This window comes from Schistocerca cancellata, chromosome 8 (genome assembly GCF_023864275.1).
Source record: "Schistocerca cancellata isolate TAMUIC-IGC-003103 chromosome 8, iqSchCanc2.1, whole genome shotgun sequence".
Classification (NCBI taxonomy): domain Eukaryota; kingdom Metazoa; phylum Arthropoda; class Insecta; order Orthoptera; family Acrididae; genus Schistocerca; species Schistocerca cancellata.
The window spans coordinates 181,154,563-181,175,295 of record NC_064633.1 but is presented as its reverse complement, the minus strand read 5'-3'; the positions used below and the strand labels follow the sequence as shown (position 1 = coordinate 181,175,295).

Genomic DNA, 20,733 nt, shown 5'->3' with positions numbered 1-20,733 from the left:
AGGTTGGTTAGGTTTAAGTAGTTCTAAGTTATAGGGGACTGATGACCTTAGATGTTAAGTCCCATAGTGCTCAGAGCCATTTTTGAACAGTTATAAGAGTTGAGGGGCATGAAAGGGAAGCAGCGGTTGGGAAGGGAGTGATACAGGGTTGTAGCCTGTCCCCGATGTTATTCAATCTGTATATTGATGTTATTCATTCTGTATATTGAGACAGCAAAGGACTTGGAAGAGCAGTTGAACAGAATGGACAGTGTCTTGAAAGGAGGGTATAGGATGAACATCAACAAAAGCAAAACGAGGATAATGGAATGTAGTCGAATTAAGTCAGGTGATGCTGAGGGAATTAGATTAGGAAATGAGACACTTATAGTGGTAAAGGAGTTTTGCTATTTGGGGAGCAAAATAACTGATGATGGTCAAAGTAGAGAGGATATCAAATGTAGGCTGGTAATGGCAAGGAAAACGTTTCTGAAGAAGAGGAATTTGTTAACATCGAGTATAGATTTAAGTGCCAGGAAGTCGTTTCTGAAAGTATGTGTATGGAGTGTAGCCATGTATGGAAGTGAAACATGGACAATAACTAGTTTGGACAAGAAGAGAATAGAAGCTTTCGAAATGTGGTGCTACAGAAGAATGCGGAAGGTTAGATGGGTAGATCATATAATTAATGAGGAGGTGTTGAATAGGATTGGGGAGAAGAGAAGTTTGTAGCACAACTTGACTAGAAGAAGGGATCGGTTGGTAGGACATGTTCTGAGGCATCAAGGGATCACCAATTTAGTATTGGAGGGCAGCGTGGAGGGTAAAAATCATAGCGGGAGACCAAGAGATGAATACACTAAACAGATTTAGAAGGATGTAGGTTGTTGTAGGTACTGGGAGATGAAGAAGCTTGCACAGGATAGAGTAGCATGGAGAGCTGCATCAAACCAGTCTCAGGACTGAAGACCACAACAACAACATGATTACTGTTCTGGTGTTGACCATCGACGGAAGGTGCTGTTCACAACACGCATTAGATACCACAAATAAAAAGAGGTACTGTTATCTTACTGGAGAAAAAAATATATATATAAAAACATGTGGAGGGCGTCCCAGTTATGGAAATAGGACGAGTCTGTAGCAATGAGGAACACTTCCAAACAAGTGTATTAAGGTGATGACCTCCACATTTAATCCAAAGTGCCACAGTGACAAGTAGCAGATATCCATCGTTCCGCGAAGGATCCATCCATCTCAACGGGGTGGTGTCAGTCAATCATTGTGTGGTAATCATCAGTGTACCCAGTGGACGGTCAGCATGGGAAAGACATCACTGATATGGAGCGATGTGCTGTAATATATACTGCAGTTGATAGCGAGATCAATTTTACCCAGAAGTCGGAGAGAGCAATATCTACCACATTCTGCAACCTGTGTAGAAACAGAGTGAGCTGAGTTAATGCTATATGACCGTGTTTTGACCACTCTGTGGAAAGTGGAACATGTTGTCGTTGCTCCGCCACCCATGTACGATGTGTAAGGTCAGCAAACGAAGCCTGCTTCTGCAACATGATGTAGTATAAAAGATAGTGCGAACAGTTATGATGCTGTTTCTTACTGGGTAAATTAGGAAGACTCAGCATTGAAGCATATCTGCCATCTCTCAGAATCCATTCACCGAGGCTGCCACTACCCTACTACTAAGGGAGTGATTCCGTGGCACTCCGAACACGACTCACGGCCAGACCCAAACTTCCATATGCGTCTACAACCTGTACTCTTACATCCATTATGCCTATTCCCGTAGAAGGGAGACGTTTTACTTAAAAGTTGCTTGCCTGGTGTCTGCAGATCAAAGTGATACTGCAGTGTCTATGTTATTCCGATTTATGATGCAATGGTCCTTCGAACATGCATGCATGTCTGAACGAAAGGTACTGCTGCGACTGCAGTTGTTATGAAATGCATGAAATGTATTGGTAGTTGCATACAACTGCGAATGGAACAGAAAAGGAAGTGACTAGTAGTGGTACGGGATATATCCTCCGCCACGGACTACACGGTAGCTTGCGAAGTAAATAATAAAGAAGCCGGTAGTAACATAAAAAATGGTAAGTGGACATTCGAGAACGCCAGTCTCACGCTGATGAAGTTCGAAATATTTTTTTTTAGATCTGTAACGATAGGTTAACAAATAATCGGCTGTATATGTAATGAATGCAGGTAATAACTGATCTCATAAGAATTCTTAGAGACGACTCGTAATTAATGTGATTAGTTTTAGTGGTATTTATAAGTATTTGTAAGACAGTGGCTCGGTGGTAGAATTCGAACCCATTGTTCAAATTTAGGTGGGTCGGTAGCTCAGCGTGTTCGGTCAGGAGACTGGCTGAGTGAACTTTTCATCGATGGAATTAGAACGACGTCATGCGATATACGCACAGACCTATTGATGAAAAGCGGCGAAGAAACAGATCGGAAGAATTTACGTTAGCGGGCGTTTCCCCTTATCAGTAGTTGCCTGTTCCCAGATGTCGCAATCTTCTACCCTGCTAGTCTTCTTCGAGTAGATCTGTCCTTTCTGGTGTGTTGGCAGAAGAGCCAACACCGTGTTGCTAGAGGAGGCCGAAATGCACGCGTTAAGCTCACGCAGACTGGCGTGAGGTCTGGAACAGTTAAGGGACTTGATAGTAGCAAATAAAGTACGTAGTTGATGTAATACTTAACTTTAATCCATAATTGGTGAACATTGCTCTTGTTGATGCAGGAATGATAATCTCAATATAAACTGGTAATGTCGCCTTGCTAGGTCGTAGCAAATGACGTAGCTGAAGGCTATGCTAACTATCGTCTCGGCAAATGAGAGCGTATTTGTCAGCGTAGCTTCGCTAGCAAAGTCGGCTGTACAACTGGGGCGAGTGCTAGGAAGTGTCTCTAGACCTGCCGTGTGGCGGCGCTCGGTCTGCAATCACTGACAGTGGCGACACGCGGGTCCGACGTATACTAGCGGACCGCGGCCGATTTAAAGGCTACCACCTAGCAAGTGTGGTGTCTGGCGGTGACACCACACTTTCCATGGTTTTGGCTGTAGTTCCCATCGACTTTGTTCTCGGCCCCTTCACGCAATTGAGCAAACACTGCAGTCGTTGTTCTTCTATAAGTCGGACGTGTCCATACTAATCACACCGCGGAGCACTACTTTCTTTGTTCGTCTGGATATGTGCCGACCCCAAAATATACCATTTAATGATCTAATAGCCACTCTCGGTCGACTTACCGTCTACGATATGTCCACGTCACACTGTCCACTCTTATCGATTGGTGTACGTAGGTACTTGAACACTTCCACATTTCTTACGCGGCCAAACGCAAACTCCAAATCCTCACCTTCCTCCTTTCCAGTAACAAGATCTTTTTTATCGAGATTCTCACTTAGTTCCCACTGTTATAAATATCCATTAACTTTGTCATTTGGTACATGGCGTCAGCCTTATCCAGAGCCATAAGTACTTGAACGTCGGCAAACAGTAATGAAAGTAAAGTTTGATCATATACTGTCAGATCCAAACTTCTGCACTGTCTACTCCAGTAATCAAGATTAACTTCTACATACAACTTAAATAAAGTTCGTGACATGGAACATATTTGTGTTAATCCTTTACTTGTTTTAAAAATTTCCGACATTTACACGAACCTTCAAAGTGCCACACACTGGTGGTACATTATTTTACCCGCTCTATTAATGCACCATCCACTCCAATCTTTTGTAAGGCTGTCCACAGTAACTTCCTCAGCACAGAAACATAGGTCTTTTCTAAATCAACAGACACCAAATAGGGATCCTGATTTTTCCGATCATTTTTTGACACATCTGGTGTACACAAAAGATGCTATCAACACAGCTTTTCCCAGCCTTAAAACCCGACTCTTCCTGCGGTACAACAATGTGCGCAACCTTTCCCAATCTTTTCTTTAGTATACTGCTTAACAACCTGCTTACCGAAGCCGTTACACTCACTCCCCTGTAATTAGTCGGATCTCTCCTCCCTTTCTTGGGCCTATGTCAATCTAAAGACAGAAGACAAGATCGAATGGAAGAAGGTAAAAAAGAGGTTGCGTCCTGAAATGCAGTTCAGAGGATTTCAGTTCGATCCATGTCAGTTCTTGGATTTTTTTGCCCTTGAACTTTTTTGGCCTCTGGCAACTCCCGTTACTGTACAAAATGCTGAGCTTTTGAGGTTTAGGACTCAGAGTAAAACTAAATCGCGTGGAAGTTACTGTAGCTGCAGCATTTGACTTGTACAGTACACTGGTACCTGTCAGGGCAACGGATGAGGAACCTGAATAAACTGTAGTCTGTATTGTTACTTAAATATGTATAAGGACGAGAACTCAGTAATTTTATAAATTATGTTTTACAAGCAAATTCTATTCAAACAATCTATTCGATAGTATTAAGATTTATTCAACTTCGGGATGAAAATCTGCGTTGCCATCCTAGGCGTTGGAAATAGTAATAAATCTTGAAAACTTTTAACACTGCCTTTGCTCCAGTCTACAAAGCACATGTAATTACATAGAGATGAAGATATGTGGTAATTGGAAAGTGCATCTAAAAATTATACCCCATTGTGAGCAATAAGTTTTTGGTCCTCTTCTTAATACTGAAAAAACACATTTTCAAACATTTACAGTCAATATTCATTCCTCGCATTTCTTTGTTGGCCGTAGTAACTTTATCAGTTCTTTTTTTTTTCATTCTGTTGTGTCTCTATGTTAACAGGAGACGATTTACAGCATAAAATCTTTTTTCTGGGGAAAAGTTCGAAGATCGGAATTTTTCTGCTTCGTTTCCTCCGTCTCTACAACACGACACCTTCGATAATAAATGCTGTGTATTTACGATCGCAATTAATATCTGCAGCCGAAGCGCTAATTCTGTCGTCGATACGTAATTTTAGTTGTGTTGCCAAGCATGTTTCGTGCTAATTTAGATCATCCCTGAACCTCCTTTGGTGGCTTCAAGTTAGTGCTATGACATGGAGCCGAGTTCAGTTCCTGAACTAAGGTCTAAACTGAATCCTAGTCAGTGACTGACATAAGGGTTTTCTGAGTATCGTACCGAGTCGTAATGCTGGGGACACCCAAGTCTCCCCAATGGCTTCAGTGGCCTTCTTCAGGGTCAGATCCAGAAGAAGGCCATTGTAACCGAGGCCGAAATGTTGGTTTCCGCAGCATAGTTTTTTTACGTTACGACTCGGTACGATATTCAGAAAACTTCTTTGCATTTGACTCTGGCAGCGGAAGCCGAGGCACCTATTTTCAGTCAGCGACGTTTAGACAATCGGTGCACCATGGAGGTAAGAATAGAGGGAGACGCCGTGATGTCACAGCTGTGAAGCTATGTGAAGCCGAGGGTAGCCATCTCAATCCGACCAAAACATTGCTGCTGTAAGCTTGTGTGCATAGGCTTGTCGCTCGCTTTTGGAAGGATTTTGCGCTATTATGGTGACTTGTGTGGTGTTCGGATGTACGAATCGTTCTGATTGTGATGCGAAATCGAAGGGAATAACATTTCATGTGTAAGTTGTCTCGTTAAGTGTGATTTTACAACTTCATTGTGAATGAACGTGTGCTACATCGGTACTTGTACTATAGCGTGTTTTTCTCCTGTATGATTTTAGATTTCCTAAAAATGAAAGTCTGAAAGCTCTGTGGGAGAATGCCGTGAGGAGGAAGAATTGGCGTGCGTCTAAATGGAGCACTATATGTTCTCAGCATTTCCCTTTCAACAGTAAGGCTCCGAGAAAATGCTGTACCATCAGTTTCCCCTACACACCCAAAACATTTGCAAAAGGTATGTTAATTCAAAGAATTAAATTCTTAGTTTTCAAGTTCACGTTTCAGTATAATACGTACGTATCGTCGATAATCGAAGTGTTGAGTAACTCACTTTGTCTTCATCATGTACCAAATTAAAAGCTAACACTACATTAACTGGCGTAAAGTATAGGCCTAAACAGGACACTGTGTAGATTTGCCGTTCTATGTACCGTATTTCAGTAAATATTGGTGGTAATGAACAGTGTTTCCCAGTAGTGTAACGTAACTGAAATGTCCCAGTACGTATTACAAACAAGATGTATTTATGGGGCTTTGGAGAGAGGGTATAGCTAACTTAGTTTTCAGTTTCTATTATTTAGTTTGTGATACACGTTTATTACTGAATTAAAAAAATTATATCGTTTACATTGAAGACTAGCTATTCGTAATATTACATTAAAAACTATTTTTAATCAGAAGAAACGCGGAATTTCGCCTTTACGAGATTTTATTTTAAACAAAAACTTTGAAACAACCAATCTGATGACGTTACATGCGTATATGGTGTAATTAGCGACCGTAATACACGCAGCGCTATAGCACACTGACAATGTTTTGGTCAGAGTGTCATGGCAGCGAGCCACGCCCCCATGGCTTCAAAACGTAGTACGGCTGGGATACGTAGCGCCATCTCCCCTTATTCTTACCTCCATGCGGTGCACACACTCTTCTGACAGTGCGCCACTCTTGTTGCGCGATGGTCCTAGTGGCGACGACATGCCTAACTTACTTTCTGAAGACCCTATCCGCACTGGGAAGATTGTGTCGATGAATGGAATAGTTTGGCTTGGCACGTGGCACTGGCCATCTGAGTAAGGCGCGTAGCAGACGCCATTCATGAGGTTTCAGGGCATCTCATCGGAACCCGACTATCCGCAGAACACGTACGGGCCACTGCAATTTCCAACTCGCGCAGGCACTGTCCTTATTCTGCATTCCCGTATTAAAGCGCAGCTTTATCATACATTGCATAAATGCTGAATAACGACATTTTTAATTAATTGATTTTTAGATACCCAGCCATTCACCTAGCTCAAATTGTGGTCTGCATATCCACACAACGCGCAAGTTCTTGCAAGCTAGCAATAGAAAATGACCTGTAATTAAATTTCGCCGAGTGCTTATTTTCGGTAGAAACCGGAAGGTGATTTGGCAATACGAGAATGGAATGCACAAGTTACTCTTGTAGCCCAGTGGGAAGAGTGCGTTGCTCAAATACGCGAGGTCTAGGATTCAGTTCTGGGCTAAAGCATGTTTCTTTTCATTTGGAAGCTTTGTCTTGCCTAGTACTACTGTACTATAGATCATTCCTTGAATCATGTTAAATCATGCTTATTTCACCTTAATGTAACGGACGTGGAAACGACAAAAAGTTAGTTGTTATTAATTAATTAGACCATTAGCAGGAGGTTACAAATATGGCAGACATCTCAGTTTGAATGTCAAACAAGAAGCAGTGCTTAACGAATTACTTAGACGTTGTGGCTAAGTAATGCGTAAGGCTGAAGGGGGAATGTGTAGCTTAAATATGAAAGTAATAGTTGGGTAAATCATAACGAAAATGCGAATTATTTGTGTTAAGGAAGCGAAGCATACAATGAAAAGGAAAACATGCAGATCTTTAGTTCATGACAACAGAAAGAGCGAACAGTTAAAGAATAATACTTATTTAAAAGTGGAATGATAAAAAAAATTGTACTCTCTTTCCTATGTTAGTATCAAGTAAATGCATATGTTTTGCATAAGGCCTGTAGTAATAGCTGTAGCGATTAGGGATCAGATATTTTACCAGACAAGGATAAAATTAAGAGATTAAGTTACGGCGATGTACCTGAATTTAGATAGTATTCGTACGTACTACCGGGCGATGTGGCATGGAGGTTAGCCCACTGAACTGGCGTTCCGAAGGACGGTGGTTCAAATCCGCATCCGGTCATCTAGATTTAAGTCTTCCGTTGTTTTCCCAAATCACTCCAGGCAAATGCAGGGATGATTGCTTTGAAAAGAGTACGACGGATTTCCTTCCCCATCGTTAAAAAAATTCGAAGTTGCACTCCTTCTCTGACCTCCACGTGGTCGGGAAAAGTTCTCCAAGACTATCAAATGCTCGTCAGAGCAAATGTCAAAACCATGCTAATATACTAAGTGATCAAAAGTATCCGGACACCCCCAACACATACGTTTTTCATATTAGGTGCATTTTGATGCTGCTTACTGTCAGCTACTCCACACCAGCGACCTCGTAGTCATTAGACATCATCAGAGATCAGAATGGGGCGCTCCGAGGAACCCACGGACTTCGAACGTGGTCAGATGATTGGGAGTTACTTGTGTCATACGTCTGTACGCGAGATTTCCACACTCATAAACATCCCTAGGTACACTGTTTCCGACGTGACAGTGAAGTGGAACGTGAAGACACATACAGCATAAAAGCGTACAGGTCGACCTCGTCTGTTGACTGACACAGACCACCGACAGTTAAAGAGGGTCATAATGTGTAATAGGCAGGCATCTATCCAGACCAACACAGAAATTCCAAACTGCATCAGGATCCACTGCTAGTACTTTGACTGGCGGAAGGCGAGAAAACTTGGATTTCATGGTCGAGCGGCTGCTCATAAGACACACATCACGCCGGTAAAAACGACGCCTCGCTTGGTGTAAGGAGCGTAAACATTGGACGATTGAACACTGGAAAAACGTTGTGCGGAGTGACGAATCACGGTACACAATGTGGCGATCCGATAGCAGGGTTGGGTATGATGAATGCCCGGTGAACGTCATTTGCCAGCGTGTGTGGTGCCAACAGTAAAATTCCCAGGCGGTGGTGCTATGGTTGGTCGTGTTTTTCATGAAGGGGGCTTGCACCCCTTGTTTTGCGTGGCACTATCACAGCACAAGCCTACATTGATATGTTAGGCACCGTCTTGCTTCCCACTGTTGAAGAGCAATTCGGGAATGGTGATTGCGTCTTTCAACACGATCGGGCAACTGTTCATAATGTGGCGGAGTGGTTACATGACAATAACATCCCTGTAATGGACTGGCCTGCACAGAGTCCTGACCTGAATGCTACTGAACATCTTTGGCATGTTTTGGAATGCCGACTTCGTGCCAGGCCTCACCGGCCGACGTCGATCTCTCTCCTCAGTGCAGCACTCCGTGTGGAGTGGGCTGCCATTCCCCAAGAAACCTTCCAGTACCTGATTGAACGTATGCCTGCGAGAGTGGACACTGTCATCAAAGCTAAGGAAGGGCCCTAAGGAAGGGCCAATACAATATTGAATTCCACCATTACCGATGGAGGACACCACGAACTTGTAAGACATTTTCAGTCATTTTCAACCAGGTGTCCGGATACTTTTGATCACGTAGTGTAGTTTTCTTTGACTTTGAAGGATTAGTTCATCATGAATTCGTGCTACAGGGACAAACTTAATCGATAGTACTATCGGTACGTGTTGTGACGCCTGCGAGAAAATATGAGAAGGAAACGGCCTGAAACGGGCGAGACAATTCAAGGCTCTTTCACCGCGGTAAAGCGCCCGCACATTCATCGCTTTTGGTGCGTGACGGTTGCATAGAAAACGAACTCATTGTGTTGCCTCATACTCAGTACCCGCCAGACCTGTTGCCTGCGGACTTCTTTTTATTTCCAAAGTTGAAAACACCATTGAAAAGACGAAGATTTGCAACGATAGGCGAGATAAAAGAAAATTTGTGCTATCCAGCAAAAGGCTTTGCTTCCGGAAGTGGAAACGGTCCTGGGGGTAATGTATCAGTTATTGAGGAGAGTATTTCGAAGGAGACCATGCGCAGTAAGTAAAAGGTAAACGTAGAAAAATTTTGTGGATAAAGTTCTGAAAATTGTTGAACAGACTTCGTATCAAGATAGCGACATATTTGTTAAAATAAATATCCTCTCCAAATTATGATTCTTGCTCCGTTGAAGTGGACATAGTACATATTTTAGTAAAGTAAGGTAAAGTTCTGCGTTCTGGTCCTAGATGGGACAAAGGGTCCCGACTGCCATGTCATCCTCTGTCAATGGCGGCGTCGTAGGGAAATGGAGCGACATGTGGTCAGCGCACCGCTCTCCCGATCGTTGTCGGGGTTCTTGACCTTGGAATCGCAACTAATTGCTCCTCACATGATCTAACGAGGCTGGGTGCACACAGTACCAGTCCTCCCACCAAGGAAAAGTCGCTAGCAGTATCGGGAATCGAACCCGGGTCCCCGCATGGCAGTTGGCCGCGCTGACAACTCAGCTACGGAGACAGACACATGTTGTAGTATAACGCAATAAATACTATTATCCAGCATCAGTTACACGGTTGTTGTTGTGGTCTTCAGTCCTGAGACTGGTTTGATGCAGCCCTCCATGCTACTCTATCATGTGCAAGCTTCTTCATCTCCCAGTACTTACTGCAACCTACATCCTTCTGAATCTGCTTAGTGTATTCATCTCTTGGTCTCCCTCTACGATTTTTACCCTCCACGCTGCCCTCCGATGCTAAATTTGTGATCCCTTGATGCCTCAGAACATGTCCTACCAACCGGTCCCTTCTTCCTGTCAAGTTGTGCCACAAACTACTCTTCTCGCCAATTCGATTCAATACCTCCTCATTAGTTATATGATCTACCCATCTAATCTTCAGCATTCTTCTGTAGCACCACATTTCGAAAGCGCCTATTCTCTTCTTGTCCAAACTATTTATCGTCCATGTTTCACTTCCATACATGGCTACACTCCATACAAATACTTTCAAAAACGACTTCCGACACTTAAATCTATACTCGATGTTAACAAATTTCTCTTCTTCAGAAACGCTTTCCTTGCCATTACCAGTCTACATTTTATATCCTCTCTACTTCGACAATCATCAGTTATTTTGCTCCCCAAATAGCAAAACTCCTTTACTACTTTAAGTGTCTCATTTCCTAATCTAATTCCCTCAGCATCACCCGACTTAATTCGACTACATTCCATTGTCCTCGTTTTGCTTTTGTTGATGTTCATCTTATACCCTCCTTTCAAGACACTGTCCATTCCGTTCAACTGCTCTTCCAAGTCCTTTGCTGTCTCTGACAGAATTACAATGTCATTGGCGAACCTCAACGTTTTTATTTCTTCTCCATGGACTTTAATACCTACTCAGAATTTTTCTTTTGTTTCCTTCACTGCTTGCTCAAAATACAGATTGAATAACATCGGGGAGAGGCTACAAGCCTGACTCACTCCCTTCCCAACCACTGCTTCCCTTTCATGCCCATCAACTATCATGACTGCCATCTGGTTTCTGTGCAAATTGTAAATAGCCTTTCGCTCCCCGTATTTTACCCCTGCCACCTTTAGAATTTGAAAGAGAGTATTCTAGTCAGGTTGAATAACATCTGGGAGAGGCAAAGTCTAAAATATTATTGATTATGTTTCTCTTAGGTTAGCTATTTACTACTAGAATTCTTCCATTTCTACATGTATTTCCTCTTTCACTCGTCTTTGTAAATCACAGAAGTAAACGCAGTGTCTGGGCGGCAGTTTAAAAGCCCAGCATATAATTTAACATCAAGCCGGAAACCAGTAAGAAAAAATTAAGCATAAGACACATTTAGTCAGTGAAACTCTTACTCTGCCTCTACGAAGGTTGACATCGTCATTTCACAGAGACCGCGGTGCGCCGGTGTGATTAATACATCTACATCTACATCTATACTCCGCGAGCCACCTTACGGTGTGTGGCGGAGGGTACTTATTGTACCACTATCTGATCCCCCCTTCCCTGTTCCATTCACGAATTGTGCGTGGGAAGAACGACTGCTTGTAAGTCTCCGTATTTGCTCTAATTTCTCGGATCTTTTCGTTGTGATCATTACGCGAGATATATGTGGGCGGTAGTAATATGTTGCCCATCTCTTCCCGGAATGTGCTCTCTCGTAATTTCGATAATAAACCTCTCCGTATTGCGTAACGCCTTTCTTGAAGTGTCCGCCACTGGAGCTTGTTCAGCATCTCCGTAACGCTCTCGCGCTGACTAAATGTCCCCATGACGAATCGCGCTGCTTTTCGCTGGATCATGTCTATCTCTTCTATTAATCCAACCTGGTAAGGGTCCCATACTGATGAGCAATACTCAAGAATCGGACGAACAAGCGTTTTGTAAGCTACTTCTTTCGTCGATGAGTCACATTTTCTTAGAATTCTTCCTATGAATCTCAACCTGGCGCCTGCTTTTCCCACTATTTGTTTTATGTGATCATTCCACTTCAGATCACTCCGGATAGTAACTCCTAAGTATTTTACGGTCGTTACCGCTTCCAATGATTTACCACCTATGGCATAATCGTACTGGAATGGATTTCTGCCCCTATGTATGCGCATTATATTACATTTATCTACGTTTAGGGAAAGCTGCCAGCTGTCGCACCATGCATTAATCCTCTGCAGGTCTTCCTGGAGTACGTACGAGTCTTCTGATGTTGCTACTTTCTTGTAGACAACCGTGTCATCTGCAAATAGCCTCACGGAGCTACCGATGTTGTCAACTAAGTCATTTATGTATATTGTAAACAATAAAGGTCCTATCACGCTTCCTTGCGGTACTCCCGAAATTACCTCTACATCTGCAGATTTTGAACCGTTAAGAATGACATGTTGTGTTCTTTCTTCTAGGAAATCCTGAATCCAATCACAAACCTGGTCCGATATTCCGTAAGCTCGTATTTTTTTTCATTAAACGTAAGTGCGGAACCGTATCAAATGCCTTCCTGAAGTCCAGGAATACGGCATCAATCTGCTCGCCAGTGTCTACGGCACTGTGAATTTCTTGGGCAAATAGGGCGAGCTGAGTTTCACATGATCTCTGTTTGCGGAATCCATGTTGGTTATGATGAAGGAGATTTGTATTATCTAAGAACGTCATAATACGAGAACACAAAACATGTTCCATTATTCTACAACAGATTGACGTAAGCGAAATAGGCCTATAATTATTCGCATCTGATTTATGACCCTTCTTGAAAATGGGAACGACCTGCGCTTTCTTCCAGTCGCTAGGTACTTTACGTTCTTCCAGCGATCTACGATAAATTGCTGATAGAAAGGGGGCAAGTTCTTTAGCATAATCACTGTAGAATCTTAAGGGTATCTCGTCTGGTCCGGATGCTTTTCCGCTACTAAGTGATAGCAGTTGTTTTTCAATTCCGATATCGTTTATTTCAATATTTTCCATTTTGGCGTCCGTGCGACGGCTGAAGTCAGGGACCGTGTTACGATTTTCCGCAGTGAAACAGTTTCGGAACACTGAATTCAGTATTTCTGCCTTTCTTCGGTCTTCCTCTGTTTCGGTGCCATCGTGGTCAACGAGTGACTGAATAGGGGATTTAGATCCGCTTACCGATTTTACATATGACCAAAACTTTTTAGGGTTCTTGTTTAGATTGTTTGCCAATGTTTTATGTTCGAATTCGTTGAATGCTTCTCTCATTGCTCTCTTTACGCTCTTTTTCGCTTCGTTCAGCTTTTCCTTATCAGCTATGATTCGACTACTCTTAAACCTATGATGAAGCTTTCTTTGTTTCCGTAGTACCTTTCGTACATGATTGTTATACCACGGTGGATCTTTCCCCTCGCTTTGGACCTTAGTCGGTACGAACTTATCTAAGGCGTACTGGACGATGTTTCTGAATTTTTTCCATTTTTGTTCCACATCCTCTTCCTCAGAAATGAACGTTTGATGGTGGTCACTCAGATATTCTGCGATTGGTGCCCTATCACTCTTGTTAAGCAAATATATTTTCCTTCCTTTCTTGGCATTTCTTATTACACTTGTAGTCATTGATGCAACCACTGACTTATGATCACTGATACCCTCTTCTACATTCACGGAGTCGAAAAGTTCCGGTCTATTTGTTGCTATGAGGTCTAAAACGTTAGCTTCACGAGTTGGTTCTCTAACTATCTGCTCGAAGTAATTCTCGGACAAGGCAGTCAGGATAATGTCACAAGAGTCTCTGTCCCTGGCTCCAGTTCTGATTGTGTGACTATCCCATTCTATACCTGGTAGATTGAAGTCTCCCCCTATTACAATAGTATGATCACGAAACTTCTTCACGACGTTCTGCAGGTTCTCTCTGAGGCGCTCAACTACTACGGTTGCTGATGCAGGTGGTCTATAGAAGCATACGACTATCATATCTGACCCACCTTTGATACTTAGCTTAACCCAGATTATTTCACATTCGCATTCGCTAATAACTTCACTGGATATTATTGAATTCTTTATGTGCGACCTACCTTCTCCACCACTGCAATCTGGAGTCCTTGTTTCGAATTCAGAACGCTGACCTTGTACCAAACGCTTTCTTGGCAAACATTGCAAGGCAGACCAGTAGCTTAAGTGTTACAACGTTGCAACGCTTCCATGCGTGACGTAATGAAGAGACAGGCCGCTACTGTCAAGATTTATAGATTGCCATGATGCAGCGGTGTAGATGAGCATTACTTGTAACGAACAGCGCGTCGAAAAGGCTTATCATCTTTGGTATTTGACTGTCGTCATAAAAGAGGTAGAAACACGGATTAACAAACATCACAATAATGCTACGACGTACTGCCCTGTTTCTCCACACTCAGCAAGCCACTGTGAAGTGCATGGCGGAGCATACTAAGTACCCATATTAGTGAATTTTTGTGCTATTCAGTTCACATGTTGAGCGTGAGAGAAATGACTCTTTATATGCCTTAGGACTTGTCTTAATCTCGCTTATCTTATTTTCTCGAACAGCGCTTACAAGTGAGAACAGTTCACTCGAGGTGTCGCATTAAAAAACGGCGTAAGCCAAACAGATGATTATTTTTAAAATTCCGGGTCGTCTGTTCCAAGGTGAATTCAGGAAGTTATCACTGCCTTCAACCTACATTTCACGTGGTTACTCTAGAATGAGAGGAATCTCCGATAACATGCGATTGATATAGGAAGGGAATAAAATAAAAAAAATGGTATGCTATGTACCGTCCACCGCATAAACTGCAATACGCAGACTGCGCAGCTGAAATTTAAGGCTAATCTCTTGCAAATTCGTACTTGTTAAATCATGAATACTGTTTGCTTTGTAGTCACTTCACTGTAAACGTCGTTCTCAGACTTTACGATAAAAAATATTTCGCGAACAAAATGAAGTTTGTCAGATGTTTTAAAACGGATTTGCTAGGAGAAGCATGATGAACCACTAAGGCACCGTTGAGTTAAGGCCCACAACTTTGAGCCGCGCTGTCTAGGGCGCCTTGTCACGGTTCGTGCGGCTCCCCCCGTCGGAGGTTCGAGTCCTCCCTCGGGCATAGGTCTCTGTGTTGTCCACAGCGTAAGTTAGTTTAAGTTAGATTAAGTAGTGTGTAGGCTTAGGGACCGATGATTCCTGCAGTTTGGTCCCATAATACTTTACCACAAATTTTTTTCCACAACTTTGAGGTTTCACTTCCAGTTGGTCTAATGCTTGTTCTTAGACAATGAAAGATAGTAAGAAAGCAGTAGATATCAGGCGGACAGCAAAAATCAGTGTCGTAATGGAAAAAGTAAATACCTTGAAATAGTGGGCTGGTCATGTCACTCGAAGAAAAGTAGACAAATGGTTTAAGAAGATACTAATTTGGAGCTAAATTTATCAGATGGGACAGAGACCTATAAAAGACAGCTCCAACAGGAAGCTCAGGATCGGCAATAGTGGAAGAACCTGCTTGAATCCTATGCTGCACGCCGATTCCAGGAGACCACATCACCAAATGACCGATTGATTGATGATGATGAGTATTATTATTATATTGTTTACGATTAACAAGAAACACAAAAGTAAACATCCTAGAAGTACGTGTACTGCGGTGACATTAAGTTTCATCGGGGAGAAACAGGTGCCACATTAAGATTCGAAGGACGAGTCGCAAGCAAATTTCATTCATTCTCAAGGAAGATTTAAAAGACTCTCGTTGGACCATGTACCCTCCACCACATGCCTCAAGATGGTCTACAGGGAACTGACGTAGATATATGAGACATTCATACTGGTATGACTTAAACTGTGATTTCCCCCATAACCAGCTTAGTTGTGGTGTTTGCGAGTTTCCACAAAGTACGAGTTTCTCTCTGTTGATATGACGGTGAGTGGTAAAGTACAGTGGTTCACACCCGAACTTAGGAGAGAAAAACCACGCACGGTGAGCCTCAACTCTGCCAACAACATTTCTCAGGTTGTTCAGGGATGTTTTCTTTTTGGCTTACGACACCCGTGGTGTGAGGTGGTTCGTTAAAGAGTTAAAGAGTTTTAGTTTCTGTAAAACTACCTTCACAGTAGTGAAAAAGCTTGTATTACGCAACAAACAAAAAGTACAAAACACAGAGTAATGAAACACTCCTCAGACCCAAAAGAACTGTGACATGGTCGCCGTCGTTGCGGTAACAGATTGCGTCACTGCGCGCTCTTCCATTGCATTAAGTGAATTTGTTACACAAGGTACTGTATATCCGCCAACTGTTCACCAGTAATCCATGCATCATGAACTACTGTCTACCAATGTTGAATTTGAACTAATACTGTCAGAAATCAAATGTGGGACGGAACCGAGCAGCACACTGAATGTAAATGTGAGGGCGGAGAGTAAAGTGTGCGTTACTGTTGACAACAGAAAATGGGTGCAACAAGTTTGTTTCCAAACAAGACCTGCAGCGCTTACCACCAACATTTAAACTGTTGCGCAGATACTTTCATTGCAGTACAGGTACAAAGATAAACAGGAGTAAAAAAAAAAAAAAAAGAACTGTAGTTACTGTGTAACGAGCCTTTACATCCTACGCGACGTAGGTAGCGAAGAATGAATATCACTCGACACGCACGATTGCGGTGTCCGGTTAAGCAAATGGCAAATTGAAGTAATGACGAAGTTCACTTAGTGAACTGTTGGCTAGAAATAGAGTCCAAATACAGCAAAATCTTCATAAGCGTACACACCAGTTGCTAGTGAATAAGAAAAGAGCAGTAGCCGATCACCGTATCAAAGGCGCGGTTTGATGGCTTCAAGCGATAATTTTTTGTTGCGCTATTTACTTTTAAAATAAATAACCGTTAAGAAAAAAATTCTATACCTTGCGCCGTTTACGATTTGATTAGCACTGACGTTAGCCAATAAGGTCGTTGCACACGCAATTTCAAGCAGTCTGCCACAGATGGTGTTACCGAAAGTGTTCTTCGTTTGGACAAAAATTGGACATTGGACGGAAGCAAGGATCGAACCCAGTCAAAGGTTCTGCTGTCTCGTGCCCTATCGTCTACGCTATGAGAACAACTGACAAAAAAATGGTTCAAATGGCTCTGAGCACTATGGGACTCAACATCTTAGGTCATAAGTCCCCTAGAACTTAGAACTACTTAAACCTAACTAACCTAAGGACATCACACACACCCATGCCCGAGGCAGGATTCGAACCTGCGACCGTAGCAGTCCCGCGGTTCCGGACTGCAGCGCCAGAACCGCTAGACCAACAACTGACACCAACTGTATCTGGAGGACCACTTGAATTTAGGAGCACGGTCTGATGAGCTAAATCCAGTGCTAATTAAATCGTTAATGGCGCAACGTATCGAATTTTTTTTCTTAATAGTTATTTCTCAGCACAGTCTTCCCAGCAACACCCTTACAAGCTTTTTAGCCTATTTCTGACCACACTGTATGTTTTAGATCAGACGTCTGAAAATGCCTTCCTGAAGTTTTGCTATTCACAAAAGCACTGTAACATTTTCTATTTTAAACAACTGTTACGCGCAAGTGACAGAAATTAAGAACAAGAAGCAATCGTAAACAGCAGTCTGCTGAAATTTTGGGTACCTAACATGTCGGCACCTGCTTAAGTCTGTAGCGCCATCTTTCCTTATCATACAGCACCTTCAAGGTTATACCTCCGCTTATTATACCTCCATGGATGTAAACTCGCTTTGTGCCATCTGCGAAACTGCGACGAACTGCGGATAATTGAAAGCATAGTATGTCAGGCTCCAATCGATACTGCGGCTTGGCAAGGAATTCCGAACGACAGTCGTACACAAGAGAGCCACCGGACGTCACGAGTCCTTTGCACTAAATTACTCAGAAAATATCCCAGAAACACTGGGTGTTTACCACTTAAGTGAAGCCAGTCACGGAGGTCCAGTGTGGGCTGTAACGTTTGGCAACGAAACGTGGTAGATGCGCTAATGGATTAATGCAAAACCGATTTACGCTGGAAAAACATTTGTTCCAGTTTAGCCTACCAGGAGAAAATCTGGCGCTGTGCTGCAACTCTTCGACGTCTCCGGTGCTCATATTGAACAAATTGTGTTAGCGGTGGTTAATAGTAAAATCAACATTATGCCTGTGTCACTTGTTCTACATTTTCTACCCATCTCCTGTTCCAAATCCATTACATATGGAAACACATCTATACGTTTGAAAGAAAAACAGCCCTCGGTCACTATTTTTAACAAATTAACCTGGTTTCAACACTGCTAGGAGTGTCTTCCTCAGAATTTAAATCAAAGAATGGTCTATATTCTATAACATGGTCACAGAATTATGACTGAAAACGTATGATAGGGTATAAGTACGGAATCATCTTGAAAGACTGGCAGTACTTATATGTCATTTATAAAATAATAAATATGCCGAAAGGGCATTAATCACAAAGATATTTAAGATAAAGAAAACTGTGATGTCGAGCCACTAAGGGCTGCTTGTTACTTGCGTGGTGCAATTGAGTTGCAACCTGCACCACGCAAGTAGCAAGCAGCCCTTAGTGGCTCGCCATCACAGTTTTCTTTATCTTAAATATCTTTGTGACTAATGCCCTTTTGGCATGTTTATTATTTTATAAAATATAAGTACTGCCAGTCTTTCACGATGATTCCGTACTTATATCCTATCATACGTTTTTAGTCATAATTCTGTGACCTTGTTATAGAATATAGACAGACAATTCTTTGATTTAAATTCTGAGGAAGACACTCCTAGCAGTGTTGAAACCAGGTTAATTTCTTAAAAATAGTGACCGAGAGCTGTTTTTCTTTCAATTGTAACTATTCACGGTCTTTGAACGTGCAGCCACGTACAAAATTTTGACATCTATACGTCTTTCTTGCATTCAAAGCGCCAGATTTGCACCTGGTGGCCAAAAGTGGAACTAACTTTTTTCCAACGTTAATCGGTTCATCATTAGAATATCTACCAGGTTTCACCGCTATACGACAATTACAGCCCAGAGTAGCTGCACTTTAATTATAACCGCCTGGTGTCTCCGAGATTTTGTCGGTGGAGTTAAGTTTCCCGAGTATATTCCTTGACACAAAGTCTACATCTATATCTACATTTATACTCCGCAAGCCACCCAACGGTGTGTGGCGGAGGGCACTTTACGTGCCACTGTCATTACCTCCCTTTTCTGTTCCAGTCGCGTATGGTTCGCGGGAAGCCTCCGTGCGCGCTCGAATCTCTCTAATTTTACATTCGTGATCTCCTCGGGAGGTATAAGTAGGGGGAAGCAATACGTTCGATACCTCATGCAGAAACGCACCCTCTCGAAACCTGGACAACAAGCTTCACCGTGATGCAGAGCGCCTGTCTTGCAGAGTCTGCCACTTGAGTTTGCTAAACATCTCCGCAACGCTATCACGCTTACCAAATAACCCTGTGACGAAACGCGCCGCTCTTCTTTGGATCTTCTCTATCTCCTCCGTCAACCCTATCTGGTACGGATCCCACACTGATGAGTAATACTCAAGTACAGGTCGAACGAGTGTTTTGTGAGCCACCTCCTTTGTTGATGGACTACATTTTCTAAGGACTCTCCCAATGAATCTCAACCTGATACCCGCCTTACCAACAATGAATTTTATATGATCATTCCACTTCAAATCGTTCCGCACGCATACTCCCAGATATTTTACAGAAGTAACTGCTACCAGTGTTTGTTCCGCTATCATATAATCATACAATAAAGGATCCTATATGTAGACTATATTGCACTCATATCACTTTCACGATAGAGACTCACACGTGGCACTTGATAACAGGTGGGAGGAACGAACGCACAACAAACCTGCTCATGACGGCAGTCACTGTCTTCTACGATGTCCTCAAGGTGCAGTCACGAGTATGGGTTTGCAGTTAGGAATTATCTACCAGCCAACAGTGCCCGCACGCAGCAGACGGTTCTACTGTCACCAGATGCATCCCGTGCAGAGCTGCTCACCGTGTTCAGGTAGGCGTCCTCGGACACGTGGAAGGCGGGCCGGGACGACGCGGCGCACGACGCGGCCAGCGCCAGCAGGAGCGCGGGAAGCAGCGGCCGGCAGCGGCAGGAAGCGCGAGACATGGTCTTGTGCGGCGAGCAGCCAGCCAGGCGGCGTTAAGTAGCCGGGCACCGGCGCCTCGGAGGAAGGCAGCCAAGGCCGGACCGCCGGCACCTGCGGACCGAGTCCACGGCAAACTGGCTGCAGATCAAGGCGGCGCGCCGGCGGCGGCAGCTGACTCGCCCGGGGATCCAGCTACCCCTCAGTCCTTCTCATCCGTTTGCGGTGATGAGCTGAAAAGTTCTCGGTCTGATAATCAAAAGCCATATGACTATAGATTCCCTTCCCAACATTCACTAGCAAAATGATAGATAAAGGACTGTTTTCGCTGACAGCAGCTATTCGCGTTTCCTTTGAATAAAGGACTGTTTTCACTGACAGCAGCTATTCGCGTTTCCTTTGATAGCGAATATCATTGACACGAAACTTCCTGGCAGATTAAAACTGTGTGCCCGACCGAGACTCGAACTCGGGACCTTTGCGTTTCGCGGGCAAGTG

At 43.1% G+C, this 20,733-nt stretch overlaps 1 protein-coding gene across 1 annotated transcript in view; it reads right to left on the bottom strand.

Annotated features, from left to right (window-relative positions):
- LOC126095457 (lipase 3-like) overlaps window positions 1-20,258 on the bottom strand; it is a 233,423-nt gene extending 213,165 nt beyond the window's left edge. Inside the window, exon 1 of the mRNA XM_049910249.1 lies at window positions 20,136-20,258. Within this exon, the coding sequence (XP_049766206.1) occupies window positions 20,136-20,258 (123 nt within the window). The remainder of the gene's footprint in view (window positions 1-20,135) is intronic.
- Between the last annotated feature and the right edge of the window lie 475 nt (window positions 20,259-20,733).